Genomic DNA, 12,681 nt, shown 5'->3' with positions numbered 1-12,681 from the left:
TCTTACGGTGCCTAACTAATAAATAAAACTGCTATATTTAAAATGGATAACCAATAAAGACCTACTCTATAGCACAGGGAACTCTGCTTGATGTTATGTGGCAGGCTGGATAGGAGGGGAGTTTGAGGAAGAATGGATCCATGTATATGTATGGCTGAGTCCCTTCAGTGTTCACCTGAAACTATCACAACATTGCTAACTGGCTGTACCCCAATACAAAAAAAAAAAAAGTTTATTTAAAAAAAAAACTGCAGGAAAAAACATGGTATTTGTAGGGTTTGGTACTATCTGCAGTTTCGGGCATCCACTGGGAGTTTGGGACCCCCGTGGATAAGGAGGGACTGTTGTGCTTAGAACTAACTCAGTATTCATAAACATCAAGCCCTCATTTTACAGATGGGAAAATAGACGGCCTAATGAAATTTAAGTGAATACCTGACACATACAGCAAATTAGAGCCCAAACCAGCACCCAGTTCCCCTTAATTTTTTTGTTTTTGTTTGTTTTGTTTTTGTTTTAAACTTCAGTATATATTTGGAATTTCCATAACCAAAAGTAATACTGTAATTACCCCTCCTCCTACGCTCTTGGCCCTCACTGCCCATACCCATCATCCAACTTTGGCAGTTGTCAAGAGCACGTGGTAAATGTCATTTCTTCTTCATCCCATTCACTCATCTTCTGGAATCCCTCTGCCCCTTGGATTACACTGAAGCAAATCCTAGACATTTTGTTTCATCTGAAAATGTTTCAATATGTCTAGGGCTACATTTTTTTAAGAGGTATAATATATTGCCTTAGGACTCACTGGTAATAATGTTACTTTTGTAACAGATTTTCAAGCAAAGGTTTCTCTTTTCACTTACACAAGATTACAATGCCAATCAAAAAAACAGAAATTATACCCAATATACCATGAAAGTGAAAATAAATATATAAATAACTGAGGAGAGAAGTAACTAAGTCAACATCCTGAAACTTAAGGGAGAGGCCTTCTTTTGACCTTATTTATACATTTTATATAATTCTACCAAACTTGATTATGGTTTCTCAGTCCCAGTAATGAAAAGGCACTGTAAGAAACAAGAACACAGGGTTTGATTATGTTCAAGCACCAACACTAGTGGCTCTTTGCCTCATAGTTCCAGAGTTGTTACAACATAATGCAATACTTGGTCATGAATTGAATGATTCTGAGGCATCCAGGAAAGGGCATAATTTGTTTAAAACATTTTAGATTCCCATAGTAAAAGGTTAGACTGGGAAAGTTTTGGAGCTTATATGACACAAGTTACCATTGACCATTTTCTCTTGTCTGATCCTGCGCTAGTTTTGAGAATTAATAAGATGATATAACTGGGAAACAGATTACAGAATTTCCCTATTTTACAGAGGAGTGAGTAAGGACTTGGAAAGGCCAAACAGCTTATTTAGGTGATGTTGTGTGTTAGTCGCTCAGTTGTGGCCAACTCTCTGTGACACTATAGACTGTAGCCCACCAGGCTCCTCTATCCTGGGATTTCCCAGGCAAGAATATGGGAGTAGGTAGCTATTTCCTTCTCCAAGGAAACTTACTGAGGGAAACCTAGCAAATAAGAGAAAAACCACAGATTCAAATCCAGGTCCTTCATACTGAAACTTGTTTTCCTACAATGCTTCCGTAATATGGGGTGATGTTTGTTGGGAACAGCTTCTCAAATTTACTGCCTTATGAAGCCCTAAAGTGACCCAGGGTGATGCTGTTTTGCATCAATCAATTAATTTATTAATTCCAAAGATCCTCACCTAAAAGGTTTTAACCAGCCATGACACTATTGAATAATTAGGTAAGAGAATGAAAACTCAAGCCATTTTTCCTCCATCAATTTCATCACTCATTTAAATTGCTCATTTTCTTCCATTTTCATTATTTTTACTGAAAATTTTAACAAAGTTTACATTCTATTTAAATAGTTTTAACCATATCATATTTTATTAACTATAAATCGCCCTCGGTTACTATTATTTCTACTGTATATAATTCTTTGGTGTCAATTTTTGCAGATCTAAATGTCATCAAAGATTTTGTATCACTCCTTGGTCAATGACAAATCTTGTGTGCTGTTTTAGCCACTGTCTGTTTTCATTGTGTGATATTTCCACTAGCAATATGCATTATGACCTGGACAAAGCCCGTTTATTAGCATGAATAAAGCAACTAGCTTTAGTGTCTATTACCTCTCCCTTACTACCTTCATCCCCACCCTCAGTCCCTGAGAGGAGAGTGCTCCTAAGTCCCACAAATTTTTTTCATTCCTCATAGCATACATATCACATGATATTTTAAAGGTATGACTCTTCACTAGGAAAGAGTAAGGACTGCAGGGCTTTTATTTTTTATATCTCCAGTGCTTACAGACCCCAGTACACTAGATGCTTCAGAGAGGCCCTGTATAAGCAAGGACTTAAACATATATATGTTTATATATATTCACCTGAATAAGCAAGTTCCTGTAAGATGCCAGGAAGACGAGGTGATGCTAGGCAGACGAGGTATGACCAAAAACAATGAGAAACTGTACCAGAAGTGTATCTTTAGATACACTTGTAAACTTGGATAAATTTCGCCCCCCACCCCTTTTCCTAAAATACAGCCGTGTGTGGCCATGTGCTGAGAGAAATCGTGACCGATCCCTGTAATCCTGACCTTGTAATGATATGGGGGTAGTTTTGGCTTCTGCCACTTTCCCCTTTAAAGAATCTGCCTTATTCAGTAACAGCACATTTTCTGTACCAAACGAACCACAGCAAACAACGGACGGGCCCTCCTGGCTGTGAGCCGGGAGGGGGGACCTCGTCTGCGAGCGAGAGCCGAGCGCGAGGTTAATTCACAAGAAGCAGCGCAGATCCAGGCTGGGAAGGAGGGAGGGCACCCAAAAGACTGCCGGGAGCAGGAAGCCACCCTCTGCAGGCCGGGACAAAGCCCAGGAGGCCTCCACGCGTCGCCATGGCAACGCGAAGTCCGCGCCCTCCCGGATTGGCCGCGCCGGCGCGCGCAAGGCCTTCTGGGAGAGCACGTCCCGGCCGCCGCTCCGCCGGTTTGAACTTGGCGGGCCAGATGTGGGCCGCAGGGCGGTGGGGGCTTGCTTCTCCCCTTCTCGAACCCCGTTTCATGGCCGACTGCAGGTCCGGGTCTCGGCCCTCCTCGGGCTTCTCTGTTCTCATGGCAGGCCCCCGGGGGCCGGGCCTGGAGGCGGTGGAGGTATGCTCGCTGTCGCCACCGCTGAGCTGCAGCAATTCCACCCTATCGCTGTTGTCTCCCCTCGGCCACCAGAGCTTCCCGTTTGACCACGACGATGGTGACGGGGAGGAGGAGGAAGATGTGGACGAAGATGCTTATGACTCAGAGGCCAAGGTGGAGAGCCTGAGAGGAGTGGAGTTACAGGGGTGCACCAGGTAAATCCGAGATACAGGCCCCTCAAGATTCCTTAGACCCCACTAAGTACCTTCGTCTGGCGACCAGATACCCTCCTGTCTTCCCTCTCAAAAGGCAGCGCGGGCACTTGCAGCCGCAGGTGCTGCTCCTTTTGGCCCAGAGTCTTGGGCCGGTTCTTACTCATGACTACAGATTTTTCCATCGTTCTTAGTCCCTTTTCCTGAGTGTGTGATGGTTGCTACAATCTTCCTCCCCAGAGAAATACACCTAAACACACAAGCAGCGAGCACTAAACACACGAAATTGGTACAGTTTCAGGCATTTTATGAAGACTCAAAAGTCAAAGTGGGGACACTAGAACTCTTGTTCAAATCTTTAACACCCACATGTGGTTTACTGCATCTTAGTAGTACCTGTAGCGAGTATGAAAAAAGTCTGGTTGTCAGTGAAGTAGGTTGTAGTAAGCAGTATACTTTTTATGTCATAGATTAAAAGCTGAAGCTTTGAGGTTAGCAATGACTTAAGCATACAGAGACAATGTCAGGGCTGCTCTTAACAGTTACTAAGAGTAGAAGCCATTGAATGCTAGAATCAAAGGGATTATTAAAGTCATCTTAATTTATTTCTACAGTTCTTTCAGCAAACATTTAGTTTGTGCCATACATACTTAGTCTCTCAGTCATCTCCCACTCTTTGCGACCCCATGGACTGTAGCCCACCAGGCTCCTCTAGCCATGGGGATTCTCCAGGCAAGAATCCTGGAGTGGGTTGCCATGCTCTCGTCCAGGAGATCTTCCCAGGGATCGAACCCAGGTCTTCCACATTGCAGGCAGATTCTTTAGTGTGTGAGCCACCAGGTAAGGGCCTATAAATAAGACAGGCGTGGTCTCTACTCTCTTGGAATTAAAGCCTAGGTCAAGCCATTCATTTTACAGATAACAAAACTGTGGCTCAGAAGACAAATAAAAAGTCTAATTCGAAGGCTTCCACCTAGTCGTTAGAGGAGCTGGGCCTAGTACCAGGGTATACTGATCATGTTTTCTCTTGCCTATGCTACATGCCTATTGTTGGGAAGAAATACGAGCAAAGGGCCTATCCTTTCAGGAATATCTTTTTCTGAGAGAGGCTTGGTGATGCAGGTGCATTTGGAGGTAGACTCATTATGTCAACTTCAGAAAGCATTTACAAGGTTCTGATTGTCAGGCTGCACAAGGCACTATACAGGAGATCTAAGAAACACAGACCAGAGAACCCATGCTTTATGTGTAGGCAACCATTTAGCCTCTGTTGCTGTAAGGCATGCATGCCTGGGGTGAGTAAATTGAATATGAAGCCATATGAAATGACTCACGTACACAGTTGTAACAGTGAGTCTCTTAAGAAGGAGAGTAATAGTAAGTACATTGGTAGGAATGGAGATCAGTAACAGTAAGCAAGCAAGCCACTTGTCCACACAGTTTGTAGCAATAAGAAACAGTTTCAAAGGAGTCCTTTTTCATGTGGGCCTTTGTACAGATTCTTCAGGACTGAGTTGGTCCCAGTAATTTTTATGAAGATATTTATTATTTATTTGGCTGCCCTGGGTCTTTGTTGTGGCACAAAGGATCTTTGATCTTAGTTGCAGCATGTGGGATATAGTTCCCTGACCAGAGATTGAACCTGGGTCCCCTACATTGGGAGTATAGCTTTAGCCCCTGGACCAACAGGGAATTCCTGGTCCCAGTGATTTTTAAAATATATTTTAAGGTTTTGGAAAATAACTCCTGAGCTTAATCAGCAGGACTAAGCTATGTAGACAGTTGAGCAACCCAGGGAATGATGGCTATCCAGAGGCCATCCACAACTCAGCTGCTGAGACCTTGCATTAGCTTTCGAGAGCCAAAGCCCTGACCAAATGGAGCTCACCACGGGAGGAGCTAGTTGTATTTTTTCTTTCTTTCTTTCTTTTTTTTTTTTGAGCTAGTTGTATTTATGTGAAACCTCAGCCAAAGCCCAAATGAACTGGTAACACCCCAGGGCTCTAGCTGCCTTCCTTATCATAGTTCATCCCCTCTGATTCAAAGCAATAGGTAGGACGTGGTCTGGAAAAAATGCAGGCGTTGTCAGGCCTGTGTGTGGGAAGTGTCAGATGCCTGTGAGGTGTTCACTAAATGCCTGCTGAAGGAGTGTTTATTTCCCACTTCCTAGAGAAGAGATAGATGTGGTGATTGTTCTCAAATGCTTCAGAAAATCAATCACCTCTTTTCAGGAAAGAGAAGTGTTTAGAACATTTCCTTATTCCACCTCTCTACCTCTTACCTTTGGTTGGGGCCCTGATAGTTGGGGCCTCCTGAGAAATCTGTATGCAGGTCAAGAAGCAACAGTTAGAACTGGACATGGACCAACAGACTAGTTCCAAATAGGGAAAGGAGTATGGCAAGGCTGTATATTGTCACCCTCCTTATTTAACTTATATGCAGAGTGCATCATGAGAAACACTGGGCTGGAAGCAGCACAAGCTGGAATCAAGATTGCTGGTAGAAATATCAATAACGTCAAATACGCAGATGACACCACCTTATGGCAGAAAGGGAAGAAAAGCTAAAGCGCCTCTTGAAAGTGAAAGAGGAGAGTGAAAGGCTGGCTTAAAACTCAACACTCAGAAAACTAAGATCATGGCATCTGGTCCCATCACTTCATGGCAAATAGATGGGGAAACAGTGGAAACAGTGACAGACTTTATTTTCTTGGGCTCCAGAATCACTGCAGATGGTGACTGCAGCCATGAAATTAAAAGATAAACATCTTTCTTCTCCTTGGAAGAAAAGCTATGACCAACCTAGACAGCATATTAAAAAGCAGAGACATTACTTTACCAGCAAAGGTCCGTCTAGTCAAAGCTATGGTTTTTTCCAGTAGTCATGTATGGATGCAGGAGTTGGACTATAAAGAAAGCTGAACGCCAAAGAATTGATGCTTTTGAACTGTGGTGTTGGAAAAGACTCTTGAGAGACCCTTGACTGCAAGGAGATCCAACCAGTGCATCCTAAAGAAAATCAGTCCTGAATGTTCATTGGAAGGACTGATTCTGACGCCGAAACTCCTGGCCACCTGATTGGAAGAACTGACTCATTAGAAAAGACCCTGATGCTGGGAAAGATTGAAGGCAGGAGGAGAAGGGGATGACAGAGGATGAGATGGTTGGATGGCATCACCGACTCAGTGGACATGAGTTAGAGCAAGTTCTGGTTGTTGGTGATGGACAGGGAAGCCAGGTGTGCCACAGTCCATGGGGTCGCAAGGAGTCGGACACGACTGAGCAACTAAACTGAATTGTATAGGTGTGGGAGGGAGCGGTGCCAAATGTGGTTGGGGAGCAGGAGTCAAAGATCTGTGTTTCCGGCTTGGCTAACTGGGTGAGTGTTGATACTCTTCTCTGAGGTAGGATTATAGGAGGAGGGTAGTGAGTGAGTGGTAAATGACTAGATTTGTTTTGTATTGATTGAGTTTGATATTTAAGTGAAGCCATCTATCCAATGGTAGAAAATACAAGTTTGGAGCTCAGGAGTAAGATCTAGCCTGAAATGCCTTTGAGTGGGCCTCATCAGCACCTTCATGACCAATGAAGCCATGGGAGGATGAGGTAGTGTTCTGCCAGACAAAGATATATAGGATGTAAACAACATACCAACAGTGTTCCATTCCCACTAGAACACAAATTCCATAATTGCGTGAATGAATGGAAAAATAGGGGAAAACACCACCACCACCAACAAGTAAATGGAAGTTACAAGGCAGAAAAAGCTGAGCATGCCGTAGGGGAAGCAGTTGGTTGCCTGAAGCAGGAATGTTAAAGAGACAAAGAGGGGCTGAATCTATAATAACCCAGTCTTTCTCTAGCTGCCTCATGTCCTGAACAACCTATCTTTCCATGGGCACTCATGGTTCAACTTTGCCTATGGGGGTCTTGTACCTGGCCAAGGCCTTGTGTTCTTTATGTATATCTGTACTCACAAGTACTTCCCTTTCCCCTTGCTGTTGAGCTTGAGTGAATGGTTACTTTTCCATGTACCCAGAAGAGAGAGACTGACAACTTTGGGGAAATCGTGGCCATTTTGTCTGAGAACTGGCAAAAAGGAGTCCACCAAACCATTAAAGAACACAAGGCCATATATTTTATGTACCTTTTTATTTCAAAACAACTTCAAACTTACAGAAAAATTGAGGGTATAGAGAGCTCTGTCCACCCTTCACACCAAAACCGTAATTGTTACCACATTGGCATTACCATCCTCACTGTGTAGATATGTATTCTTTCCTTGTGAACGACTTAAGGGAGGAAAAGGGAAAAGTCTGTACCAGGATTTGGTTAGGATCATGTGTTGTAATTAGTTGTCCAGGCATAAGATGTTTAAGAATGAAAAAAATGACTGTAATTGAGGCAAATGGACGGAGTGTGATTTTAGAAGATGAGAGAGTTCAGAGGCTGTCTAAAGGATAAACTAATTTAAACAATGGGCTCTTTTGTTTTTAGTTTCTTAAGTGTATATTTACATATAAAAATCACAGTATTGTCAGTGTATCATGGAATTCTACTTTTATTGTGCAGCTAAATAATTTTGACTGCTAAGTAAAAGAGCTTTGAGTACAGGGTCTATAGTATCCTCTCTTTTGTAATAGTACGGTTGGATCCGAAGATAACCAAGAAGAACAGAAGCAGGTGCACTTACCAGAAAGCAGCCTGACACCGTGGGAAGTGTGGTTTGTTGGCAAAGAAAAAGTAGAACGTGACCGTCTGCAACAGAAGGCTCTAGAGGTAAAACTAGACAGTCTTCTTTCTATTTAATCCACAGGCTCACAAAGTTGAGCTGCTGTCAAAATCAGAATGTTATTATCAGGATGTTATTATCCCTCACCACAAAGTTTTAGCATATTTTGGTATCAGTTTGCTATATCCATATTTATAGCTTACTGGGGAAATGATACGTGTTGCAGATTATAAGAACATTTGGAAAATACAGCTAAGCATAATTTGGAAAATTAAAATCAACCTCGTTCCCTGAAAACAACTAATGTTAGTAGTATGGCATGTAGCCTTCCAGATTTTCTTCTCTGTAAATTTTTTTAAAACATATGTGCAAATGTATATTCGTACAGAGAGTTACCATATGTATGTTTAACTAAGGTACCGTCAGCCTCATATATTAGGTAAAATTTTTAAGAGAGGAGAGAACTAAAAACTGAGGTAGAGGCAGGAAGTCTACCCTATACGATTCAGAGCTTGTGCCCCAGAGTGATTTGTGCTGGGAGAAGGAAGTGTGAGGGGCTTTCAGGTTTTCTTAGTTTCTCTTTACCTCCCTGCCTCGCTTCTGGACATTTTTCTATTTTTAATTCTCTCTGAACTCTCCCTCTCCAAACTCAAAAAAATACATTTTCACATGAATCCGTCATTCTTTCAACTCTTACTGTTTGCTCTTTAGAACCTAGCAGCCAAATAGATTTGGGTAGTTTGAAATCCTCCAGTATCTAGGTTATCTGAATTCTCTCCGTCCAAACACAGAAACCAGGTAGATGCGCATGGTGAGGGATATATCTTGTTTTTAGTAAATAGGATCACTCTTTTGTAACTTGTTTTTTTTCTGCCTATTACATTATTAATATGTTTCTATATCATTAAATATTTTCATATCATTTTTAAATGGCTGATTACTAAAATATATTTAAAATGTATCATATGTATAATAGAACATAATTAACCTGTTTGCTATTGTTGTGTGTTTAAGTTTAGTCTCATCTATTAGGGGCGCCCTGGTGGCTCATCCACCTGCCAATGCAGGAGACATGGGTTCGATTCCTAGGTTGGGAAGATCCCCTAGAGAAGGAAATGGCAATACCCACTCCAGAATTATTGCCTGGGAAATCCCATGGACAAAAGAACCTGGTGGGCTACGGCCCATGGGGTCGCAAAATAAAAACACAGTGATAAAAACAACAACTAACCTATTAGTATCCCTATTGCTGTAAAAATCCTTGGATTTAAAGCTTTGCCCTCCATGATCTTTTTGGAGTAAATTTTCCATTTCAGTTTTGAAACTAGTTCTTTCTATGATGGCTTTCTAGCCAGGCTCTTGACATAATTGTAGAAACCAATACATTCTGCTTTTTCCCTACTGCAGTATACTTTGTATTCTAAATACAAATTTATTCCTGGAAAAGTACACTGTAGTACTTGTTTCTACTTAGAAGGGCTAGGACTTGAGAAAAACCTAATGGTTTGATGTCAGATAGGCTTATTTAAACTTTTACACTTCAATTTCCTCATCTTTACAGTAAGGATAAAATAATACTACCCGGTCACAGTTTTTTAGAAGATTAAATGAGACAAAGTGTAAGGATTGCTGGTGATTTTATTGGTATTGTTGTTGATATCATTGCTAGTCACAGTCTTTTTTTCCATCTTTTAAATTGAAATATAGTTGATTTACAGTGTTGTGTTAGTTTCAGATATATAACAAGCTGATTCAGTTTATATATATATGCATGCATGTGTGCTCAGTTGCTCAGTGGTATTTGACTCTGTGACCCCATGGGCTGTAACATGCCAGGCCCTTCTGTCCACGGGATTTTTCAGGCAAGAATACTGGAGTGAGTTGCCATTTCCTCCTGCAGAGTATCTTCCTGACCCAAGGATCAAACCCATGTCTCCTGCATCTCCTGCATTGGCAGGTGGATTCTTCACCACTGAGCCACCTGGGAAGCCTCTCTTTACACACACACACACACACACACACACACATATACATATATACATTTTTAGATTCTTTTCTGTTTTCAGTTCTGTCGCTCAGTCGTGTCCAACTCTGTGTGACCCCACGGACTGCAGCACGCCAGGCTTCCCTGTCCATCACCAACTCCTGGAGCTTACTCAAACTCATGTCCATTGAGTTGGTGATGCCATCCAACCATCTCATCCTCTGTAACCCCCTTCTCCTCCCGCCTTCATTCTTTCCCAGCATCAGGGTCTTTTCCAGTGAGTCATTTCCAGTGAGTCATCAGATAGCCAAAGTATTGGAGTTTCAGCTTCAACATCAGCCCTTCCAATGAATCTTCAGGATTGATTTCCTTTAGGATGGACTTGTTTGATCTCCTTGCAGTCCAAGGGATTCTCAAGAGTCTTCTGCAATACCACAGTTCAGAAGCATCAGTTCTTCAGTGCTCAGCTTTCTTTATAGTCCAACTCTCACATCCATACATGACTACTGGAAAAACCATAGCTTTGACTAGACGGAACTTTGTTGGCAAAGTAATGTCTCTGCTTTCAATACGCTGTCTAGGTCGGTCATAGCTTTTCTTCCAAGGAGCAAGCATCTTTTAATTTCATGGCTGCAGTCATCATCTACAGTGATTTTGGAGCCCAATAAAATAAAGTCTGTCACTGTTTCCATTGCTTCCCCATCTCTTTGCCATGAAGTGATGGGACTGGATGCCATGATCTTAGTTTTCTGAATGTTGAGCTTTAAGCCAACTTTTTCACTTTCCTCTTTCACTTTCTCAAGAGGCTCTTTAGTTCTTCTTCACTTTCTGCCATAAGGATGGTGTCATCTGCATATCTGAGGTTATTGATATTTCTCCCAGCAATCTTGATTCCAGCTTGTGCTTCCTCCAGCCCAGCATTTCTCAAGATGTACTCTGCGTATAAGTTAAATCAACTGGGTGACAATATACAGCCTTGATGTACTCCTTTCCCGATTTGGAACCAGTCTGTTGTTCCATGTTCTACCTGTTGCTTTTTGACCTGCATACAGATTTCTCAGGAGACAGATCAGGTGGTCTGGTATTCCCATCTCTTTAAGAATTTTCCACAGTTTGTTGTATTCCACACAGTCAAAAACTTTGGTGTAGTCAGTAAAGCAGAAATAGATGTTTTTCTGGAACTCTCTTGCTTTTTCGATGATCCGGCAGATGTTGGTAATTTGATCTCTGGTTCCTCTGCCTTTTCTAAATCCAGCTTGAACGTCTGGAAGTTCATAGTTCACAAACTGTTGAAGCCTGTCTTGGAGAATTTTGAGCATTACTTGACTAGCGTGTGAGATGAGTGCAATTGTGCAGTAGTTTGAACATTCTTTGGCACTGCCTTTCTTTGGAATTGGGATAGAAACTGACCTTTTCCAGTCTTGTGGCCACTGCTGAGTTTTCCAAATTTGCTGGCATATTGAATGCAGCACTTTCACAGCATCATCTGTTAGGATTTGAAATAGCTCAAATGGAATTCCATCACCTCCACTAGCTTTGTTCATAGTGATGCTTTCCTAGGGCCCATTTGACTTTGCATTCCAGGATGTCTGGCTCTAGGTGAGTGATACCATTGTGGTTATCTTGGTCGTGAAGATCTTTTATGTATAGTTCTTCTGTGTATTCTTGCCACCTCCTCTTAATATCTTCTGCTTCTGTTAGGTCCATACCATTTCTGTTCTTTATTGAGCCCATCTTTGCATGAAATGTTCCCTTCATGTCTCTAATTTTCTTGAAGATATCTCCAGTCTTTCCCATTCTGTTGTTTTCCTCTATTTCTTTGCACTGATCACTGAGGAAGACTTTCTTATTTATCTCTCTTGGCTATTCTTTGGAATGCTGCATTCAAATGCTTGTATCTTTCCCTTTCTCCTTTGCCTTTAGCTTTTCTTCTTTTCTCAGCTATTTGTAAGGCCTCCTCAGACAAGCATTTTGCCTTTAGGTTATTATAAGCTACTGATTATAATTGCCTCTGTTATATAGTAAATCCTTGCAGTTAATGTGTTTTGTATATAGTAGTGTGTATCTATTAAAATTAAACTTCACATCTTTCCCTCCCCCTGCTTTCCGTTTGGTAACTATGGATTTGTTTTCTGTGTATTTCTGTTTTGTAAATATTGTTTTGGCCAAAAAATTTCATTTGGTTTTTTCCATAACATTTTATGGAAAACCTGAATAAACCTTTTAACCAGACCAATACATTCATTTGTATCATTTTTCAAGATTCTGCCTATAAGTGGTATCATATGATATTTGTCTTTCTCAGTCTGTCTGTCTTCACTTAGTGAATCTCTAGGTCCATCCATGTTGCTACAGATAGCATTATTTCATTTATTTTTAATTGCTGAGTAATACCCCCTTGGTGTGTGTACACACACACACACATCCCACATCTTCTTTTTCCACTCATCTGTTGATGAACAATTTAGGTTGCTTCCATGTCTTGGCTGTTGTAAATAGTGCTGCTGTGAACATTGGGATGCGTTATCTTTTCA

The 12,681-nt window shown here is 41.5% G+C and overlaps 1 protein-coding gene across 1 annotated transcript in view; it reads left to right on the top strand.

Moving 5' to 3' along the window:
- Nucleotides 1–3,050: 3,050 nt before the first annotated feature.
- CCDC34 (coiled-coil domain containing 34) overlaps nt 3,051–12,681 on the top strand; it is a 43,042-nt gene continuing 33,411 nt past the window's right edge. Inside the window, exons 1-2 of the mRNA XM_043908319.1 lie at nt 3,051–3,435; nt 8,075–8,210. Coding sequence (XP_043764254.1) covers nt 3,098–3,435; nt 8,075–8,210 — 474 coding nt within the window. The 5' untranslated portion in view covers nt 3,051–3,097. The remainder of the gene's footprint in view (nt 3,436–8,074; nt 8,211–12,681) is intronic.

Source organism: Cervus elaphus, chromosome 1 (assembly GCF_910594005.1).
Source record: "Cervus elaphus chromosome 1, mCerEla1.1, whole genome shotgun sequence".
Classification (NCBI taxonomy): domain Eukaryota; kingdom Metazoa; phylum Chordata; class Mammalia; order Artiodactyla; family Cervidae; genus Cervus; species Cervus elaphus.
This window is presented reverse-complemented; position numbering and strand designations above follow the sequence as displayed.